Genomic DNA, 22937 nt, shown 5'->3' with positions numbered 1-22937 from the left:
CTGCGCCCGCCGAGGGAGACGGGCGAGCCCATCCCCCCTGCCGCCGGGGCGGGCCCGAGCGGGCGGGGGGGGCGCCGGGGCTGCGGCCGGGGCTGGCGGCGCCCGCCCCGGTTGCGGCGCCGCGGCTGCTCCTCGGCCGGGGCTTGTTTGCAAACTGCGCCCATTTTGTGGGGGGCCGAGCCCGCCCGGACCGCGCTCGCCGCTCGTCACGTGGTAGGTGCTGCTCGCCCCGCGCCGCTCCGCGCCCGCCGCCCCGCGCCTCCCCGGCCGCCCCTTTGTTAGCGCCGCCGCGCCCCGCCGGGCCCCGCTGCGGGGCGGCCACCGCGCCCCAACTTCTCCGCCCGGCGGGAGGTGGCTCCCCCGCACCCTCCCCCCCCCCCCCCCTCCTCCTTCGGTGCCGGGGAAAGTGCGGGGGTCGCGGCGGGGGAACCGGGGACGGGCTGACCCTTCGGCCCGTTTTTCCCCCACCGCCGCCCCCGGTGCTGCGGCTGCCTCGGGCGGGGTGGGGGGAATGGCGCCACTTTAAATTGAAATCTCCGCCCCGGTGGTGCCCGGGTGGGCGGCGGGGTCCCGCCGAGCCGGGCCGGGGCCCGTCACGTGGGCGGCGGTACCGCGGCGGCGGAGCCCGGCCCCGCTGCCCCGGGGGGGCCCGCGGGGGGGTCACCCTTCCCGAACCTGTTGGGGGGCACACGCGAAGTTTTAAAAGTAAACAGAAAAAAAAAAAAAAAAAAAGAAGAAGGATTAAATTGCATAACCTTAACGCGTGGAGGGGAGCGGCTCCTCTGTCCCTAAATCTGCCTGGAAAATATTACCGTAGCGGTCTCCGGTAGTCCCGGCGCTGTCACCGGTGTCTGCGTGTGGGAACCGAGGATGTGTCACAGGGCGCTTTCCGCCTTCTCTGGGGGTATATAAAATAACGTATTTTTTTCATGTGGGTTTGAGCTGCTAAGCCATTTTCCTGTATTTATTTTCTTTTTTGTTTTGTTCTCCGAACCGGCCCTGCCGATCCGGAATTATTTTTCTCAAAACAAGCTGGAAGAGCACAGCTATCCTGAAATGCTTTCCGTGATCGGTACGTGTGTTTATTTCCATCACGGGATTAGCATCTTACGGTGCTTGATTACAGAGAAATTTGCCTCCTTTTGGCTATAAATTGGGGTCATGTAAAAGGAAGAATACAGTGGCCAAAATTTTTGGAAACTAGCCTTGTTTTCTACAAAAAGAGATCCACCCAGACCATTTTTACAAACCGAGGTGTCATCTCTCTGCTTGTTAAATTTGTGTACAGGTACTAGAGATTATATTGCCTGTTATGTAAAATGCACTTGAATGACAAACTGTAGTTTTCTACGTAACCGGTCAGGATATGAGAGCAACTGCTGTGGGTTTTTTTTTTTTTTCAGTTGTTTTGACTGACCATTATATTTTGAACTGGTTTGGGCCATGTCCGTGTTCACAGTTACATCATGTCATGTGTTGTGTACAGTGTGATCTGTGCCTCTAAAAATAAGGTGAGGTAAAAGCCCGTTTCTCCGAGGTAGGAAAGTAGGAGAGCACTTCAGCCGTGGTCCCGCTGACAACAGGGATATAAAACGCTTGGGGGGAGCAGCTAAGGTGTTACGTGTGTGTGTGTGTGTGTGTGTGTGACTAAACCTCAGCCACAGCTATGAATCCAGGGATCTGTTTTTATAAGAACGTTTTCTCTTTAAAACCGTATTTGTCCTTTTTATAGCCTTTGTTTTCATGGAGGAGCCTCTGATGCTCTTCTCCTGCTTTAGTGTAGTCCTCTTGAATTTTTATTCTGGAACAGGAATGGTGCGGGTAGCAATGTTGTTCAATCTGATTATTTCTTTAATTGAGAAGCCAGCAGCCTTTTAAGTCAGCAAAGGAGGAGAAGCAGCGGCGTGGACGCAGGGGCTGCAGAGGCGAAGCTGGGGAAGCCCCGAGCTGCCCATGGGACCAGGATCCCGCGGCAGCTCGATTTTCTTTCCTGAGGTGTCTGTTGTCGGCCACCGTCACACACAAGATAAGGGCGGCATGTTTTTTGGCGCAGGAGGGATTTTTTTTTTTTTTTTTTTTGGTAGCCGCACTGCCAAGGTAGCACAGCTGTGTAGGGCTTAATGGATTGATATGCTGCAGGAACAGTTAATTGTGGAACTTGCTTATGATACTGTTATAGCTGATTTGTAATGATTTAGCAATGAGGATGACTTGTGTTCCCACTTCAGAGGTGATAAAGCGGCAGATGACCAGGCAGATGTGGCTCTGTGTTTCTTTTATGCTCATTTCCCTCCCTTTCTTCTTAGTTTTATTTTTTTTAATGCTGTATTCGAGTCTCATTTGCTCTCAAGAGATCATCCGGTAACTGGAGAACTGATGAAATTCTGACATCACGCAAGTCCAGGGTGAAAACTGAGTAGTTCTTTGACCAAAGTCACTTCCTTTTGCCGTGTTTATAACTGTGTTTTGTGAACGCAACAGCCATTATCTAATGAACGCTCTGAACAAAGACTCTCTCTGGAGTTTTAGCACTCCACCCTTCTTCTGCTCAGGCAGCAAGCGGTGCGTGTCCTTAGGAACCTGAAAGACTTTTCCAGGGAGGATAAGACTTAATGTATAGCAAAGTAAAGATTAGGCCTGAGGACTTCTTAGATCCCACCAAGGCAGTGAAAGGGTAAAGCTTGGGGAGGGGTGGAGAAAGGGCGAGCAGCATGCGTTCTAGTTTGTGGGCCTCCCCCCACTCTCCTTCCATCTAATTTTCCTTTTCTGGAAAACTGTGTTTTTCTGGAACTGTTTTTTTGAGAGTAGGTCAGTATTATCTCTGCCTATGCTCATTTAACAGCACCCGATTTTGCATTTTGTTTGTTTGGGTTTTTTACTGGACTGTGTGGCAAACAGGTGGGCCAATTTATGCCTAAATGGGAATTTAATTCAGCAGAAGTGTCTCAGGTGGATCACGTACTGATTAGAGCAAATAATAAGTAAGTTCTGCACTTATGCCTCTGTTCAAAGTATTTATCATGTCGTTAAAAAGAGCCTCGGCATTGGACAGTCAGAATGGCAGGTGATCTGAGAAGCACCGTTTCCGTTCTGCATTTTATAAATACCGTGTCCCTGCTCATAACTTCCAGGAATACAGTGTCTATCTGGAATGAAAAGCAGCAAAGTTTTCAGCGAGAATTCTTCCCAGCTTTGTAAAAAGCCGTTTAGCTGGGTCTTCAAGGTCGCAGTTTTCTGTAACAAATAATTTAAATTAGAATAAAGGCTTTCTGTTTCTTCTCAGCTGAGCAAGAAGTTGTCATGCTCAAATCAGCAGGAGTCCTGGTGATGCAGGACCTGAGTAAACATAATTCCATTAAACACTGCACATGTCCTCTTCAGCCTGAGTTCAGACCTGTGTTTTTGGAAGAGGACAGCCTGGATAAGTTGCTGTTCACGTTTCAAATAAAGTTAGAAAATAAGTGTGCATCGCCCCCCGGGAACCACTGTTAGCAGATGGCTGCCAAAGTATAAATCAGTTTAGAGAATGAGACAAACTGCGAAATGGGATATGCTAATAGCCGCGAAGACTTAATTCTGGAGGACAGAGTTTTCACAGCGCAGTATCTGAATTTAATGATGCAACTCTGCTGTTTATCTAATAAAATGAGGAAAAAAGATTAAAAAAATCAAATCTGAAGAGAGGAAATGGGAGTAGCTCTCAGCCTGAACAGGCCACATCCTCATCCGTTCATTCCTGCAAACTTAGTTTTTGCAGATTTGGTGAAAAGACAAGTGTTGAAGTTTAATAATATATACTTCTGTATCAGGAGCTGCTTCAGGCCTCAGAGGCACTAGCAGAAGGTGGATCTTAAAGCTGAAGAAGAGAAATCTTTATCAAACGTTAGGAGTCCGGTCTCTGAAATCTTTATAACCTCCTGTTGAGGTCTGCAGTGACAGAGGTTACCGTGGGAAGAGTTACCGTGAAGTTGCCTTACGCTAAATGAACAACAGCAAACTGATTTCAGGCTGTAATTACGGCCCATAAAAAGGAACCTGTGACGTGTGGTTGAACGTCACCTTCCGTTAAACGAGTATCTCTGTTCAGGAGTTTGTGTTCCCCTGTTTTCAGCTGGGTCGTGGCAGTCTTTGTGGCTGGGGTCTGCAGTTAGCTGAGCAGACGTGTCCTGGGGAACTGTGTTAGGAACTCCATTCGAAACAAGGTATTTAAACTCAGCTGGAGACCAGTCTACCAGATTGGGCAGGGATCTAGTGACTGGAGACGCTCGATTCTGCTCCTCTCTATTCTGTTGTTTCCTCTTGAGGACATGGCCAGTTAACGCAAGGCATTCTAAAAGACTTTTTGTAGTGACAGTCTGTGCTGTGTTTTAAAATACGAAGTGTTAAGGCAGTGCAGTTTTGGGGGCAGGAAGGTTTAAAAGTTTTAGTAACAATCATATGCTTTTGAGCAAAGGTCTGTACGAGGTCCGACCACACCTAGTGAATGAAAATGTGTCTTTACAGTTAAAAGGCGATTCTGTTTTTTGTTTGACTTGCTCCCTGAGTCCTGAGTTCAGGTTTTCGTATTTCCTGGGCAACTTGCCCAGATTATGCGAAAGAAAAACAAAATCTCTCTGATACTCAATGGGGGGAGACCTGGATTTCACCGTGAAACTTTTTTTTTTTTTTCTTTTCCCCCTGCGTCTGTCAGGCTGCCTCTTTCTGCAAATGCCCTGTTGTTTTTTAAACCACATTTATTTTTTTTGACTGTAAACAACAACTTCGTTCCGAAGAGTAACTTAGCAGCAGCGGGTGTTTTTATCTCCAGCCACTTCATTTTCCAGGTGAAGGCGTTCTTGCTTACAATTATTCAACTTTCCAGACTTTTGATTGGGGGGATGACAGTTATCTTGCTTTGTGGCTTTTGTTTTTCTTTCTGACATCACATTGATAAAACCTTCTCTACCATCAAATTATGCAGTTGATTTGATTTGTTTGTACCCAATGAGAATTCACAGGCATAAGAGAAAATTCTTTTGAGGAAGGAGGCCTCACGTTGCTGTTTGTAGAGGTGACCAAAAGATGCTCCCACTCGTTTGGACCGGCAGTGGAAATCAGCAGGTTTTATTTAAATCTCGAGGGCTCCTGGTTGGAAAGAAAGACTATAAAAGCAGAGCTCAGTAGTGTCTTTCTTACTTGCTCTAGTGCATAAGTACCATTCGCTGGCATGTTCTTAAGATTCTTATTTTTTCCCAGAGAGATTAGGTGCGAGTCTGTAGTGTTAGTATATGTGTAAGGTACTTGTGTATATATTGTAAAAATCTGTTGTTCTTCTGTGTGGTCTTAACCTTTTTTTCATTAATATTAAAAAAAAGCTTGTTTATGTAGGTCATTATAAGTGTGTGGTCTGCCGAACTGCATGTGATTGCTGGCTTATCAATACGTTTATCCTCCCATACTCGCCTGTCATGTTTCCTTAACTAAAGCTTTGGGAGTTAGTTCTCCTGTAAATCTCTCTGAATTGATAAACATCCACCTTAAAACTATGAAATGTTGAAAGGTGATAACAAAAGGCATCTAGAGCAGTAGCTTAGTAGGAGGATTTTCTTTTTAAAGTGAGTTTCCTAACCCTTACCTAGAGGAAAAGGCAGTGTGAAAGTTTTGCTTCCGTTTTCTACTTCTGTTAACTAAAGTTGATGACCTACAAATTTATTCTAAAATACTCTTCAGCCTAGGTAAACTCATAAATGGCTGCAGTGCAGATATGTTCACGAAGAATCATTGCATTGAGGACCAAGTGCAGGTTTTTCTGCTTTTTTTTGCAATATGGGTATTTTCTAAGCTGCTCTCAATATCTCGCAATGCTGTGGTGAAGAGCACTGATCCAGAGTCTTCCTTTGGAAGACAGACCAATGTATTTCTGCAGAACTGAGAGCTCCTGTTAAGAACAGTCATTCCGAGTGTACGTGTCTCCGTTGTGAGGCTCTTGGTAGGAGGCTGGCGTGGGGAAGTCCTTTACTCTGCCAGTTCCTCCCTCCTCTCCCAAGGGCGTTTTAGCTACAAGTAGAAACTTCCTTGCAAGTTCCTTTTTTGTTTTGTTTTGTTTTTCCCCCTCCCTGAATAATCACTACTTATGAAAGGTCTGTATGGACCCAAATGGTGACTAAAAGCCATTTTCAGTGAGCGTGCAGTAAATTTTTAGGCACGCAGTTATCCTTTTTTTGGTGAGGACAAGGCATAGTTGTTTACAAAATACACTTGAGTTCTGTCAATGAGGAACTTCTGAAGTCTGAACCCATCTCTGGTGTCTGTGTACTTCTGTTACAATAGCTTAAAATCTGTTTTTATCAGTTCCTCTGTGAGCGCATCCTTTCTCCGCTGCCTTTTCCTCTGTGTCACCTAACTGGGTTTGGTGAGAGAGTTAATTAGCAAGCCTGCACTTGGCGAGGAGCGTGCCAGTTGGCCAATGTACCCGCTCATTGGAAGCCAAACAGAGCAAATAACACTGAGCTTGTCCTGTGGGCCTTCCCTCCGTGGGGATATGGGTTTGTTTCTCTAACTCATCTCTGACTTCTCACAAAAATTCAGGTTTTAGTGCTTAATGTTTTTCGGCCGTAATGTCTGTCTCTGTTCCCTTGTTGTGGGGAAGTACCTGGTGTGACGCCGGGGAGCAACTGTGGTGCGGCTGAACCAGGCTGGAAGCAAAACTGGCTGTTCAATTTTGCTCATTCAACATATTCAAACTTTAGATAATTCTCACTTTTCATGTAAAGTGGTGTATTAATTTGGACATTGGAATACATTAATGAACAGTTATGACAAGCTCGTGCAAATTTCCATGAAATTAGAGGATTGGCATATCGGGCGAGAGATCAGGGCAAATTTTTATTATTAAATTTACGTCGAAGTAGCTTATGAGGGTGCTAGATAGCTTTAGCAGCAAAAGGAAAATAAAGAAGCTGTTGTACTTGCAGCACAGCCTGTGCTGTGGGCTATGTGAATGCACTTAAAAAAGGGGCGTTAAAAACCACTGGTACTTGTAGTGGTAAAGAAGGTAGGTAAATAACCAGAAGCTTGAAGGTGGGTGGGAAATGGTTGCAGTGTCCGTGAATGAAAGGTGTTTGGTTATTTCTCTTAAGCTGTTTGGTCTGGTTGAGTTAAGCCATGGCTTGCTATCGCAGTCTGAGTGTGGAACTGCTCTGTCATGGCGCGCACGTGGGTTGATCTTTATCCGTGTTCTCGAAAGAGAAATGGGAATAGCAATACTGGAAATCACCTGGCATATTTGGAAATGTACTTCTGGGAAAGCTGGTTTTGTATGCACCGGGGAAATGACTTTCTTCAAATCCAAGGCTTTCTGGAAGCAGTGGGGTTGCCAGTGGGTGTGGGGTGGCGGGATTTCTTTAGCCGCTGGGGAGTTTAAGCATACGGAGATTTGTTCTCCTCAAGCCCTGTCACTGTTACGTGTTATAGTTCTAATTCGTCATTTTTAACGCATCCGAGCTGGCAATAGAAGCGGTGAAAACTGTTTTATAGATGTAGCTCAAGGATTTTAAAGATGAAGTTGGTGAGCTGCTGGCATTGAGGAATAGGTGTAACCAGGCCCTGGAAGGATGCTGCTGTGCTCCGTGAATGGGCCGAAAGGTGGGAATGGTAGTTACCGGCAGGCACTAGCTCTGGGAGATCCTGAGGACCAGCTCGTGCGTTGCTGCTTCTGTTTTAGCTGCCTGTTGCCTAGATGGCTCTGCTGACCGCAGGGCTGGTGGTCACAGAGAGAGGAGGCTGCCGTGCTGAACGTGGACCTTGCGTGGCCTTACCGAGAGTGTCAAGTCGATAGGTCTCACTGCTATTGTCCGTGTTGTGTGTTCTATTTTCTGTAAGTGTGATGCCTAACTTTCTCTTTTCCTTTCCCGTCTGTAGGCTGCGCTTGGGGGCGGCAGCGGGAGGCGGTGGAGCTGGCCTCGGCACCGGGAGAGGCTGCACTGCCCGTCTCGCTGTGCTGAATGGCTGCGATGGCGCCCGCTCTCACTGACGCAGCAGCTGAAGCTCACCACATCCGATTCAAGCTGGCTCCCCCGTCCTCTACCTTGTCACCTGGCAGCGCCGAGAGCAACGGAAACGCCAACAACATCCTCCTGGCTGCCAACGGCACCAAAAGGAAAGCCCTTGCTCCAGAGGATCCCGGTTTAGATTTCCGAAACAACCCTACGAAGGAAGAGCTGGGCAAGCTGCAGCCCCTCGTGGCCTCTTATCTCTGCTCAGATGTAACATCTGTTTCTTCAAAAGAGCCTCTGAAGCTTCAAGGAGTCTTCAACAAGCAGACAGTCCTTAAATCTCACTCTCTCTTATCTCAGTCCTTCTTGAAAACAAGTGATCTGTTGGGGAGGCAACCAGTGTTGGAATTCACTTTGGAGAATCTAAAAACAATGAGTACTAATAGCCAGCCATCTCTCCCACAAGCGCCTGTGAATGGCTTGGCCAAGAAATTGGCCAAAAGTAACAATTCAGACCGTGAAAATTCTAGTTCTCTGAATGGTGGGAAATGTGCTCCTGCTTCTGTTGCGCCCCAGGGTGTTGACTATAATGCAGGAGGTTCTGAATCGGGGGACTTGAAGACTGGGTTGACAAATTGCACTCTTCCACATAGAAGCCTTGATGCAGAGCACACAACTCCGTTTAGCAATAGTAGCACTGCAAACAAATCTTCCCTTAATTCTATGGAGCAACAGAGAGTGCTTGAGGGTGGCAGTGGAGAGACTAGGTTGCCCGGCGTTGCTGGTCACTCTGACTTTGGGAGCAGTAACTTGGAAGAGCAGAAACCTTCTCTATTGGTTGGTCACCACAGTGCTCTCGACTCCGAGATGAGGACGAGGGCATTGCTGCGGCGGCAGGCAGACATCGAGAACCGTGCCCGCAGGCTGCAGAAGCGCTTGCAGGTGGTGCAGGCAAAGCAGGTGGAGAGACACATCCAGCAGCAGCTGGGGGGCTTCTTGGAGAAAACTCTAAGCAAGCTTCCAACTTTGGACCCCCTGAGTCATCGGAGCCAGCTGATGTTGACCAGAAAAGCTGAAGCAGCCTTGAGGAAGGCTGCGAGCGAGACAGCTAATTCAGAAGGCCTAAGCAGCTTCCTGAAGAGCGATTCAATATCGGAAGAACTGGAGAGATTCACGGCCAGTGGTATGGCCAACTTGAGATCCAGTGAACAAGCGTTTGACTCGGATGTCACTGACAGCAGCTCGGGAGGAGAGTCTGATGTTGAAGAAGAGGAACTGACCAAAGCAGACCCAGAACAACCCCATGTACCACTGTAAGTACCAGTCATGCTTTGCTTTCCTCTGGCCGGGGGGAAAGTGAGGTGAAGGGTGGCAGATGGAAAATCTGTCTTTTGTAGGAACGCTTCTTTTTTTAATGGGCTTATATCAAAGAAGTAATTGTTAAAACTAGTGTGGTGGGATTTGCAGCACGCTTCCTAGTTCAGGCAGCGCACGCAACATCGGAGATAAAATTCTTTGTGCATACAGTAGTCGTTGGTGTTCTTGGGGAGCAGCAAGTCCTGGAAATGCTGGCTGGCTGGAGTGGTGCAAGCATGCTGCAGATACAAACCCGAAATACTATAAGCAGTTCTCTCCGTGATGTATTGGACCTGAACCCTGAAATTAAATGTTTGTCTTTTTACAGTGGGAATCTTTATCGTAAAACTGTTACGTAAAGTAAGGCCAGCCTGAATCTTTGGAGCTGACAGCATAGTTGCAACTGGGGAATAATTGTTGTTGTTGTTGTTAAACAAACTGCCTGGAAAAAGCAAAAAAAAAAAAAAAGCCTCTGAAAGGATTTGATTGAAGTGCCAGTGGAAGTGTGAAGTGAGCGTGTTCTCTTCTTGAGTCTGGGAAATTGTTGTTGTGCATTTTCTTCTTGTCTGTGAGTCGCATTAAATTATGACAACAGCCTCATAATTATGTCGTTAACTGGATTCTGTTTGCGTAAGTATTAGGTGTCAATTTGTGTGCGGAGGAGGAAGATCCTCGTCAAGGCAAAAGGTCTTGAGACAGGTCAAGGAAGAAGGGAAATTTTTCTTCTAAACCCAAGAATTTTCCCTAGGAGCGCATATCGGAGTATGTTGCACAAATCTCTTAAAAAGCCGTATTGTTTGTCTAGTCTGTGTAAAGTCTTGCTTGCATCAGTCAGTGATCTCTTCCACCCTGATGGACCTATTGAACTTAAACCTCAGCTGGTGAAGCATAGCTACAGCGGACAAAAAGCTCCCTGCAGCAGTCACAGGGGTCCTCTGTGGAATGCGGATGGCTTTCTGATCGAGGCTGGAAATAGTCACCAGGACTTTTGCATACCTGCACTCTTCTGGGTTTGTTCAGAGCTCTGGAGAAATAGCTGAATGTATTTCGAATCCCGTTGTCCATAGTAATGTTAATGGCTGGTCGAGTGCTGTGTCACACAAATTTTACTGAACTAGGTAGGTGGATGTGAACAATGGGTGTACTTGATAACTTCAGCATCCTCCAAAAACGCACTCATGTGGATGAGTGCTAATAAACAGATGTTACAGCTCTTGAAGATGAAATTCTGGCTAAATGTCACATCATGTTTTGGGATGCTAGTGATCCCTGCTGGCCAGACATATAAGCGTTCTTGTGCTGTTAGAACAGACAGTTTAATAACTTTATTCCTACTTTATAATGTCCACAAACTTACTATTGGGATTAGCAGTAAAATTGCATTTATAGGTATTAGAATTGTCATTAGAAGAGACATTTTATTAAAATTCTGTCCGAAGTAGTATGAAGTTTCTGATATTGTGGGTTTCATAGATTCACGCGTTGTCTAGCAAAGTGAAATTTCTTTGCTACTCATCTTAATCCCAAGAGGAAGTCTGGTATTCAGAGACGTGATGCGTGAAATTCTTTGCTGACTTTCCTGCCCTTTGTGTTAGTCATGCCTTTAGACTCCCCAGCCTCCTGAGTACTCTTAAAAAGCCAAAGATTTTAAAGCTGACAAAAAGAACGATCCTTCTATTGTCTATAGGTTCAGCAGCTGGTGTATATGTGTAATGGCATCTAGGCCAGGCCCACCAAACCTAGTTTGAAGTTTATGCCTGTGGGTATTTAGTAATTAGTCTTCCCAGCGTTTACTGTCCTGTTGGCATGAGTGCTTCGACATTGGGTCTCACGAGTTCTGGTATTACTGAAGTTGAGGCTGAATGCACATTTGTGCTTGTTAGTGAAGTTCCTGAAGTCAACCTGAAGAGCTGGTACAAGCATCTGAGTACTTCCAAGTATCATTTTCAAAGTAGTGTTGAGAGGCAGGAAGGGGAAGAACTGACTTTTCCACTGGGAAGCTGCCTTGGGCCAGCTTATTGTACAGAACCATTGTTCTACGTTTGTGCGAGCACAGAAAAGCAAAGGCTTTTTGCAGTGTTGCTCAGATATGGCTAGGTTTTGCAGCTTGCCGAGTGTACTTACTGGTGGCAGACTTTTACCCTGATTACTTTAATTTTGGTGGCAAGACAGAATATCTTAATGAGTCTAAAAACTTCTGTCTCACTCCTCAATCAGCATTCCTTGTCTGCGTAGTGCCTCTGCCTTCCCCCAAACTCCTTGGTTGCTCTAGATCTTTACGGAGAGTTATGCTACGAACTGTGTGTCTTGTCGGTTGCTTGCTGCAAGTGGCCATGTCACTGCCTCTGGGATTCAGGTAGAAGCATGCAAAAGAAACGAAGACTTGTTTACATCATGCTTAGATAAGAGCTGACCTTTGAGCTTTTCTGGCGTGGTGGCATTCCAGAATTGGTATCCGGTCAAGGGCAGACTTCGAGGCGTTTGTACTGTTCTGGCCCACCTGGTCTTGGGTATGGAGCAGCGTCTCCCTGAGGAGCTGTCTTTCCAGTAGCGTTAGGGGTCTATCAGAACTTGGTAGGTCCTTTTAAAGCACTCACGGTCCTGCTGCCCAGGAAGATGCTGTCATTCAGGTGCGTAACCAGGCTATCGTGTAATGCGTGAACAAAGCAGGGAGGTAATCGTCACACCTTTGGTGGGAAGCCCTGCCAGCTGTGGGTTTGGCTTAACAAGGTGCTCTTGACTCTCATGCAGCTGATGGAGAAAGAAAACGTGTGCAGACAGGATTAGTTCATGATGCATTTTTAGATTTATGTGGATTGAGGACCACCACGTTGCTTTTCATTTGCTCTTAGATTAATAACATAAAACTGTTTGCTTTGCAGCTAAGGTCCTCTGATGTGTCACTTCAAAGCATGTGCGGTGACAGAGTTAGGAGCAAGAGCAGCTTTGCCTCCGCTTGATGGTGGCGAAGGCTGTTTGGAGCCTCTGTGTAGAAGCATACTGGGGTTCTTTGGCTGGGTGTGCCTGTAGGCAGCAGCCGTGTGCGACAGTGAAACCTGTCCTGCTTTGAAAGAGTCCAAATGTTGTTGTCAGTGTGGCAGGATCAGGAGCTGCTATTTGTGAAATGCTCGGAGCAGGGCAAGTGAATTCCTCCCCGTGCTGGAGGGCTGCGGGATGGTTTAGCAAGAAACAAAGTCCTGGTGCTTCTGTGACCTTGTACTAATACATATAAGGAGGAAGTTACTTTTCTCAGGCTGGTTGGTTTCTTTGGCTGTCTTGCATTTAACCGTAGACTAGTTCCATCAGAATTTGTCAATTCCTTCTAGCTGATCAGTTACTTACGTCAAGCATCACCGTAGTCGTTAGCTGGTTAGCGGTGTGTGGTTTAGTCTCTGCAATCCACAACTTCAGTCTGTGTACCATGGAAAAAAATTCTGAAGGGGTAGTGAAAACCATCATTTAGTTGGAACTTTACCTTTTAATTCACATTTCTTACCTGGAAAGTCACTGTTTTCGTGGCAGTTACATCAAGCTGCTGAGAGTGAACTGAAGTTCCTAGTGACCAACTTCTTGCACCACCTTTTATGAGGGTCAGGTAGTATCTACAGCACATTCAGTTCAGTCGTGGTTGTTAGGATGCCTGTGGCCATGATGCCTAAGCACACTTAATTATCCTCATTTACTGGTGGGAAATCCAAGCACCTTCTGCTGTTTGTCCTTTCAGTAAATCATTTCACAGCCTTGGAGCCTGTGCGTTCACTCCTCCCTGTGCTGTGTCACGTCATGGTGCCTGGATTTTGGAATCGCTGGACTTGGAGTAGTAATGAAGATTTCTCGCTAAGAAGTGCTTTTGACAGCACTAATTTCGAAGTCCTGTGTTGGAGAGGGGTGTGTGTGGCACTTGGGTCGGTGGCTGTTGAAGACGTAGTTGCGGTTTGAGCGTCAGTTGACTGAGAAATAGAATTTAGAAATTCTGATTTTTTTTTTTTTTTTTTTTCCTCCCTTAATCGTATTTTTCAAGCAGGAGCGTGATAAGGAACCCTGCATCTCAAGGGCTATTAAATAGCATTTCTCAAAGCTGTGACTTCATGGAGCTGTAATTCAGATGGCAAATCCCACGCTGTGGGGACTACCGAAGCTTTTGCTACTGGCCACAGACACTTTTCACTAACTCTGATTATGCAGAGCAATCCCAGAAGTTTGTCTCTACTCTCTATAACCTTTTCAGTTACCTGCCGGGCTTCTTATGGTGTATTTCTAGTTCTTGACTTCTAGCTGTACTTGTAGGTACTGATGACCACACGGTGCTTAACCTTCTATTTTTAAGCTATTTATGAAAACTTGCGTATGTCGTACCCGAATTGCCTGTAATCCACATGCTGCTCAACAGCAAAATGTTGGTCAAGAGAGATGGTCCTCAAGTGTCTTTCAGTTGGGAAGAGAGAGAGTAAATCCTGAACATTGAACATATTCTTGCTTTGCATTTGAAAGCAGAATAGCAGAGAGCTGTTTATTGTTTGAAAATGCTTAATCAGGTGTCCAAGAGTTAGTAGGACACTCTGCAAGTCCCTCTTGCTTTTAAGAAAAGAGAGCAAATGAGAACATTGCTTGCGAAAGATCTTAAGAAAAACGAGTCAGTTATTTCTCCAAGACGTGTTGGTCATTGTACACCTTTTATAGATAATAGTGGATGTCTAATGAGTTGTTTCTGACTTACCTGAGCCTTGATCCTCCTGCAGACTTGGCAGGAGTACAGAAGGGAGGCTGGGTGTTTTGGGGTAGGGGCTCACGTTGCCATCCGCAGAACTTGGTTAAGGCATTGTTGGCTTTCATCCTAGAGGGAGTTTGATGCATTGGTTTAAACGTGTCTTTCTGGGCCGAAGTCGTGGTTGTCTAGAGGGGTGCAGAAGAGAACCAGCGCTCGGTGTTGAGTCTGCGTGTAAAGGATAACGGTGGAGTCAGGCGCCGTGTTGCAGGAAAGCATTTGAATTGGGCGCGTGGGTTGTTCAGTGCAGACAAAGCATCTTTCTGCGTCTGTCTCGCAGATGCCTTTAGTGCTCTTGCAGGGTTTTGGGTTGTTCTGTTTGGGGTCAGATCTCTGCCTGTTTCTTGGGCTGAGAGACTGGGCTGGTGTATGGAAAGATAACGCGGAGGACTAGAAAGGATTTGGTGTCTGTCACTACCAGTAAACTACGCTTTGTCTTGGTACTCCTTATCTGGTGGGGCAGCAAGTAAGAAAGGGCTCTGTTTCAGATTTTTTAGGACTTGTGGGTGACGCTTTGGATAGGGTTGCATAAATATTTACTTCTTGTTGGAAAAATCCTGTCACAGCATCAGAAGCAGCAGAAAAATGTTTGTGAAGTTTGTGAATGTGAACTGGTGTTAAAAACCTCATCTAGTAACTCATCTGCTTTCCTACAGTCTCACGCGAAATTGCAGTTAGTGTTCAAGCAAGGGAGAGGGGCCCCGTTTAGAGCTGATCTCTGATAGTGAAGTCTAATATACCAGTGTGGAGATGGAGAAGAGACTTCTGTGTTATGTTACACCAGCATCTGTGAGCAGCTGCAGTTCAGAGCTGCGTTTTTATTCTTGTTAATACTGACAAAAGACAAGAAGTGACTACATGACTAAGTTTAAAACTGGAGCGATGGCAAATACGGGCCATCTTAAAAAGGTTGTAAAGGTGTACCTCACAGGTGCGCTCTTTTTCTTGAAACACTTTTGGCTTTCATTACGCAGCAGCGTGGGCTTCCCCCCCGCCCCCTCCTTTGTTCTCCAGCAGGTACGTTCTGGTTGCACCAGCCTGGCAGGGGCACTGTGCTAGGTTTCCAGCTGGGGGAAAATGTTTTCCTTGCTAAACTGGCACTACCCCAACAGATTTTTCCACGGAGCGTGTTTTGGGCGCGCCCTGGCTATGGTGCGTTTTGCAAGTGTCTCGTTTCAAAGGCTTGGAGAGCTGGATGGCTTTGCTGGGCCATTCTCAGATAAAATGCTTTACATAGTAGAGAGCTTAAATCGATTTAGGTTTGGCCTTCTGGATTTCCAAATGAAGGAAGGACTCAAAAATACAAATACGGTGAAGTTCTGTGTATTGACTAGTAATTCAGCCAGGAAGTGGAAAGAGAAACTCGACTTGCAGTTGAGTCTGTTGCAGTTGTCCTTTGTGCCTCTGGAGCCGGATGGGAACTGGGATGGTTCAGTTCTCCACTGCGCTCCGGGTTGTCCCCAGCATCCTCTGGCTGTGGCTCTCTGCATTTGGAAGACTTGCTGATACAATGACGTGGTTTGCTTGAGTAACGTCCAGCTCTTTTCCCCGCCGCCCCCCCCGACCTTCTCTGTGGTAAGGTTGCTTTCTGGAGTGCCTGCGCCAGCTTTGACCTCGGCACTGAACGAGCTATTTATGGGAACGGTACCTGGCACTGGGGTGCCGACTTAAGGATTTGGTTCGTGGTGCCTGGGATTTCCGTGTAGTACATGCTTTTTCACAAAATTGCATCGCATCGGTGAGGGGGATGATGCTTTGAAAGAGAATGTTTAAAAGGAGATAGCCAGAGACTTGTGCTGTTGAGAGCCTGAATTCACCGGTTTTGTTATGAGGATGGAATGTCTCAAAAAAACAAACACAAAAACCCAACACACCACCCCCTACCGTAATGGTGACTTTTTTTTTTAATTTGGCTTAAAACATTTGGTCGTCAAATTACCAAGAGAGGGAAATAAGAAGGATCAGGGTACTCCTTATGCAGGAGAGCTTTAGGCTTTTGTATTTGTGACATTTTAGCAGTTTCCATAGTGATGCATAAGGATGTTGTAAGAAATGTTGCAGAGATTTTATTTGTATAAGGAAGGACACTAAAATAATAATGAAAGGCAATGTGAGTCGGAGGGAAGTCTAATTGTATTTTCTCTTTGGAGCAGAAAAATTGATGCTAGGTAGGGGAAAGTGACTTGATGCATTGTCTGGAGACAGCAGCCGTCTGTAGTTTGAACTTAATCTTGGCCAGCAAACAGAAAATAAGAGAACTTCAGTCATCTTGGGAATGTTTGCCACAAAGTCTTTCCTCTCTAATACAACAGGTAAAACTTTGGAAGTATTCTGCTGTCACTCATTCTCCGGGTCCAGGTAAAAAATGTTTTATCTCAGAAGTACTTTTCATCCCAGCCCGTGCGCAGTTGGAGCTCATCTTCTCTGGTGTTACATGTTTGGAGCAGTTACCCCGTTTGCATTCATTAGGGTTTCTGTAAGCATAGTTGAGTTAAAAATCGGATGTATCTGTTTAGGAGCCTTTGCAGCAGCGTAGCTCATATGGCTTTGCAGGCAATCCGCGTTTAGTGAATTCCTTGGTGGCTCCTGCTTAATGACGAATATTGAGCTTTTGCCGTCTCAAGGCTGGTGATGTTACATTGCGTTATCCAATCCTATCCACTCTTCGATAAGAAACAAAGGGGTTTTATGTAGATGCAATAGTCAGAAATCACCAAAATATGATTTCTTGGAGAAAAAGGATTTAGAGAGGGACCTTTCTGTGCACATATTTAAGTGGATGTAAGTTTGAGTTGTGAGTCAGCAGCTCACCACCTAACCCTGTATTTCCACACTGTTAGGTCAACAGACGCGGTGAAGGGGAGTAAAAGGCATTGGGGTTTAGATGACTTTGCAATTAAATCGCTCGTAGGAACCCAGCAAGGAGTTCCTATTTTTCAGATTAGCTTAAACATCAGTGCACACACGTCTCACTTTGTGTATCTTATCTGTGGTCTTCTGTTATCCAGTTAGATGTGTAATCTTTCTATTATTAAGTTAGGTATTCAGTCTCCTGAGTTTCTGCCCTTGCCCTGTGAGCCGGTCCCTGCAGTGTCGGTGCCCTCTGGATGCAGCTGGCCGGAGGTGACACACGGTTCCTTGCCAGGCTCCGCACAGCCGCTTTCTGGCTCTTCTCTGTTGTAATTGTGAAGCTTGGGCATAGTGACAGCTGGTTCTGCCATGCCCTTCTGTCTGCATCAGAAGCTGACTAGTAGTTACCACGACGTTTCTTCTGCCCGTTTAACTTTGGACAGGATACCTCCTTTTAATGCAGGAGCACGCGGTTCTGCTTCATTCCTGGGCCTCTGGATGTTGCAAACGTTGCTGCTGCTTCTCTGTGTGCTTGCGGGCACTGAGTGATCTGGCAGGATGAGCGGTTTTGTATGTGTCAGTTCTCGCTGTGTTAATGCTGAGTAAAGATACGTTGCATTGCAGGAACAGATCTCAAATCATAAATAAACTCAGTGCTTTGCACCTTGGCTTTTTTTTTTTTTTTAATTATTTGCATCTGCATTGTAGGTGGCAAGCGCACTGTGTGCTGCCGTTACCTGCTGTGACTCGCCTTAAAAGTGCTCAGGAAGGAGGTTACTGTGCTCAGAGGTGGGTGCATGCCTTGTGTAGGCAGCTTATGGCTCTGCAGCCGGGGCACAGTGCGGCTCGTTCTGCTCCGGTCTCTGCCCACCGCTATCACTTCAGATGCTGCCGTGGGTGTCAGCACAGAGGAAAGCAGAGTTAGCCGTGTCCGCACATGGAGTGGGCAGTGCTGGGATCCAGAGGTGAGAGCTGACCAAGAGACAGGTGGCTTTTGGAGCTGCTTTGGTGCTTGGCGATCTTGGCGTGGCATTGGCAGCTTCTGACAGAACGTGGCTCCTGTAGTCCCAATTCCTGATCCGGGTGGTTTGAGGTGGGTAGGTAGTGGTTTTCCATGTTCCTAGTGGCTTTTTTTTTTTTTCTGTTGGAGGCTCACATCCCAGTGGCCAAGGGGAGAATATTTCTGTTTAGCATCCATTACCGTTCCGAGGCTGCGACAGTAGCATGAATAAAAGTTGCACCAGCTAAATCTGCCTATTTTTGTGTGAATCGGAGCCCTTCTTCATGTGACTTCTGCTATTACAGTGCTGGCTATTTTAAAAAACTGAGACAATTAGCCTTCTGTGGATCTGCATTTTGAATGCGGAACACTTGCAGGGCTCTTGCTCCATGTATGCAACATTTTGTGGTATTGGCTTTTTACTGTCTCGGACTAAACCAAGAACATTCTTCTCTCTCTGCTCCTGTGTTGTAGGTAGCTCTCTTGCTGTTTGCAGGAATTTCTGAAAGTCAAAGGGAAGATGCTGTTTGTAGTAAGTTGAAAATAATTTGGGGAAACAACCACGTTAGGAAATCTTTCAAGGCAATAACTGCCTTTCCAGTGTCCGGGTGGATTAAATTGATACACATTAATTTTCAAGTATTTTTCATCGTAATATATACGCCTGAGTGTCATCTCATGACTTCTCCAAGGTTTGTTGTTCACATATTGGTCAAAGTCTTACTGTTTTAAGTAAAATAAATCTGTTTGAGTAGTAGCCAGCCACTTAAAGAAAAATCTTCAGTGTGATGATTCATATTGTGCCTAAAGACAGCTTTACATATTCAGCCCTCTCACTCCTTCTACCGTCCCCCTCTCCCTGCCTCTGGAAATGGGCAAGAAGCCCAAAACAACTTAACTCTTTGTTATTTAAACCTATTTTAATAAGCGATACTTGCAGAAAATCTGACCCGAAGGCTTTGCCTTGTGTATTAGATCTTAAACTGGTTTATGAAGTGTAAACTTTGCTGCTGGTGGGGTTTTTTTCAGCTGTTTTTTTGTGAACATGAGCTGTTCTTTGAATTCTTACTAACAGGCTGAAATTACATCTGTCTCCAGTTACAGCAGTTCTGTACTTGTTCACTCTTTTGTGTGAATCTTCGACTTGTCAAGTGTGCCCTGGTGCCTCTTCTTCCACTCCTGCCTTAGCTCACCTCTTGCATTAGTGTCCAGGTCTTTTTATTATAAGCAGTTGTAGTTATTTTTGCATCTAATTCTCCTGTGTGCTGGCCGTTGAAGTAGCATTTGTTTTCAAAATAGAATCCTCTGTAAAGAGGGAGCTTTTGTAACCTGTCCTAGTTGTCGTGGCACAGCTCTGCCTTTTTTCCCCCGTTTTGCTTGCTGTTACCAGGCTTTGGTTATGTTAAACTCCTGAAACCAAATGCCTCGTCAGGCTGGGTACAGGTAAGCCCTCATCAGATTAGCTGCTCTGCAAACTCTGTTGCTTGTTTTACCTGTGTTTTGTTGTGCTTGAGCAAGTGAATTTGTGTGCGAGGACACGGCACTCTTCTGTGATAAATTAAAGGAAAAATGACATGATTAAGCCTTTTGATGGCTGTATGAAGACCTAGTGAAAAATATCAATGGTGTTTACTTGAATTCTCTGTGTATGAATTTCTTTCCCTTGTGCGTATATGAATTTCTTTTCCCTCTGCTCTTTCCCTCTCCTCCATGGACAGCAGTTGCATCTTTGCCATCTCCTCTGCTTTACGTCCTTAGGTAATTCCTGCAGCGGTTTCTTCTGGACCAGACTTCGTGCACTACTTGGGTTGGTGGTTGGGGTGCACAGGAACTTGTGTTGTGTTGCACCCACTCTCCTCTTTGTTCCTTTCTTTTCCCATCCTCCCCACAACTTAAAAAGATGGTATCTGAAAACTTCTCGATTCTCAGCAATGCAACTCCTAGAAAATTCTGTGGGTCTGGTTTTGTTTTGTTTTTTTCATTGTTGTCATGTCCATGAATGCTTTGGTGATAAATTCCCAGAAGCTTTTAGTTTCAGTGCTTGGAGTAAGCGATGACTGCAGGACTACAGTGTTGGGAGGTGACCTCCACATCTCGTAGCAGCCTGACTGTTAGTGAATCTGTAGGAACCCTCTGTTGTGTTCTGATGTTGTGGCGTTCCTCAAAATCACTTTCATCTAGTTCTTGTTTGCTTGTTAACAACCATCTGCATCCCGAGCACTCGGCTACTTTAAACGTTTGCCTTACATAATTGAAACTTCCCCCCCACTTAAAGCCTTCTAGTAGGATCCCCTCTCCCCCCCCCCGCCCCGATGTAGGTGTTTGAATTTCTCAACTAGTCAAAACTAGTACATAAAGTAACTTTCCTGTTCTGAGTCTTGCTGTAGTAGTCTTACTGGAAAAATATTTGTTTTCACTTGAATTTATTAGCCTTGAGAGAAAACTGTGTCATCTTCCGTTGAGTTTGAGAGACTGAAAACAAAATTTCAAAGAATCCATATCTGGTGAAGCCTTTTCTCACCACCACCCCTCCCCGCCCCGGGTTCTATAGAGATCGACTGGAGTTTTAAAGAGAGCTGGATGCCTCTTACCCAGCGATTGGGGATTTTGGTCAGGTCAGAAATACTGGGATGTGTGTGCCGGTCCTTGCTGCCCTTCAGAACTGCTGACCTCCTACAAATGGGAGTGTTAATTGCAGTAATGGAGCTCGTGTGGGTTTCACTTCGTTTTGAGAGTAACTTGCCCCAAAGCATCTTGCTTTATTTGTTTAGCTGATGCATGGCGAGATGAAGGAGGTTCTGAGAATCTGTGATTATCTACTTAATTGTGGCTTATGCTGTTGGAGCAAATAGGTGGCACCCCTCCTCCTCCTCTCTGCGGCAGAGAGCGGCAGCCGCCCAACTTCCTCAAGGATTAATTATCTCCATCATACCTCCGATTGTTTTTTGACACACATTAGGGCAGAGAGCTGAACAGAAATGTCCTGGAGAATGTAAAAAAAAAAAAAAAGCGAAAATCTCACTTAGATACACCCTTTTTTAAACCATTGTAATTGCCTGTTGGCTCAGTGCTGGCTAACATCACTTTGGAAGTCCTGGCATTTATTGCAAGAGATTGTACCATAATTTTGGAGGGACTTTTTTCCCTTTGTACCGAGATCTGCCTTTTTTTTTAGGTTGCAACGTCCCATCGTCTCTAGTACTCTGTGAACTTCCTCGCCCTTTGAGCCAGATGAGAGTACTGAGGTACGATGACTGCATTATGGTGCTGGTTCTCACCACAGCTTGTTCCAGCTACGCTAATGAAAACAACTTGTCGTTTCTCTTCCAGAGCTGGGAATCCTCTAGGTCTGGGGAAGGGAAAATGCGTAATAGTTTGGCCGTTCAGCCCGCCTGGCCCTTTGGACCCTTTGAGACGATGCAGTAATCGACTTGCAGTGATGGCTCTTTGTTTCTGATACAGTTACTTTTGTGTTGGCCTCTCTTGGTTTAGAAGTTTTTGAACGCATTTGAAAATGCACCACGCTTTCTTCTGACGTGCAAATAATGTTGACGTGAGTCAGAAGGAGAGTGCTCTCCTAAAGCAGCAAGTCTCAGGTTCAGCCCAGTATAATTTGCTATGATGGTGAATGATCCCGTTTCAGAGCGTGATCAGGCATCAGACCTTGGGTTATTGAATCTGCCGTCAGCCTGACAACATTGTTTGCAGCTGATTTTAGAAATCCTGATAGGTTGAGAGTCTGTGTTCTGTTCTTTGCTTTGTGTGAACCTTTGTAAGTTTTATCGAGCATTAAGGTCAGGAAGGTCACATAACACTGCTGCCTTTGCTCATGCATTGGTTGACTGAAAGTTGCCACAGCTCAACTTTTTTGGCTTTTGTCCTGGCTTCTAGACATGTCAATGTGAAAAGCTTTGCTTTTGCTTGTAAATAAAAAATAAAATCCAATATTTGCTTCTATAGAAAAGCATAACTCTTGGAAAGTAGTGACTGTAAGGTAAGTAAGGCTCTGTTCACTCCCCCTCCCTCTCCTCCAAAAGAATAAGAAACCCCTTCTGAAGTAAACATGTCTCTTACAAAAATCTCCTGAGGAGATCGTTCTCGTGATTTTCTGAGCAACTGAGGAGGGTTGAGGTAACGATGGAAGCTCTGCCTCCTGTATAAGATGTTTCAGTGCCACCAATCAAAACATCTTCTAAAAATATCCCATCTTCTAGAAGAATCTATTCTTGCAAATTGGAGCCCAGTATTAAATAACATACTGTTGATCGCAAAGGTTCCAAATTAAAGAAACAGCCCAATATTCACCTTTCCTTTCTCTCTTTCCAACTCTTCATTAAATTGCTGGATATTTGTTGCAGGCTTCACACGGGATGCAAATAAAAATAGTCTGACCGTGAGATCCTTTCAAAAATGTGGTTCTTGGACTACAGGAGAGTTTGCTCAGAAGGTGGAAACTGGCTTGATTTTTCTCTACAGTCTTTTTTTCTGTTGCGTCCCCGGTGTCTTGCCATGAAGTAAACATTATCTACTCCTTTTCAAAAGTCCTGAAGTAGCGAGTGTGTCTTGGCTGAACCTGATTGAAAGGGGCTGGGGAAAAATCTAAGAAAAATAAATTTCTGATGGAGCAGCCAGTGATGTGCGTGAACCGCTTTTAGAGGGATGGAGGTGGTACAAACAGCAGTCTGATTTGGCTCTGGGAAGTACGGGTGAAATGGGAGGAGATACACTTAAGATACAACCATCTCCTTTAGCCTGAAATAGTTTAGTTCTTGGTGTTTTCTCACCAGTTCTTGTTCCTGTGGCATCTCTCTCCACCTTGTACCTTGTATTTTCTGATCTTCTACAGAAGAAGAGCATCTCCCTTCTGTCCCGCCCTGCAGGCTGCAGAGCCGGGTACCTGCCGAGCCTGGCGGGGGGGTCGTTGCCAGCGAAAAGAACCTCGTAGAGCTGCTGATGTTGTGTTCCTGGAGCCGTAAAAACTCAGTGGGGTTAT

At 45.6% G+C, this 22937-nt stretch overlaps 1 protein-coding gene across 2 annotated transcripts in view; it reads left to right on the top strand.

The window, feature by feature from the left end:
• The window catches only part of KANSL1 (KAT8 regulatory NSL complex subunit 1), a 64895-nt gene continuing 41958 nt past the window's right edge, over positions 1 to 22937 (top strand). For both annotated transcript variants that reach the window (XM_065650950.1, XM_065650949.1), the window contains exons 1-2: positions 1 to 213; positions 7900 to 9286. In XM_065650950.1, the coding sequence (XP_065507022.1) occupies positions 7983 to 9286 (1304 nt within the window). In that variant the 5' untranslated portion in view covers positions 1 to 213; positions 7900 to 7982. The remainder of the gene's footprint in view (positions 214 to 7899; positions 9287 to 22937) is intronic.

This window comes from Caloenas nicobarica, chromosome 24 (genome assembly GCF_036013445.1).
Source record: "Caloenas nicobarica isolate bCalNic1 chromosome 24, bCalNic1.hap1, whole genome shotgun sequence".
Classification (NCBI taxonomy): Eukaryota; Metazoa; Chordata; class Aves; order Columbiformes; family Columbidae; genus Caloenas; species Caloenas nicobarica.
The sequence above is the reverse complement of the archived record's forward strand: the minus strand, read 5'-3'. Positions and strand labels throughout refer to the sequence as shown.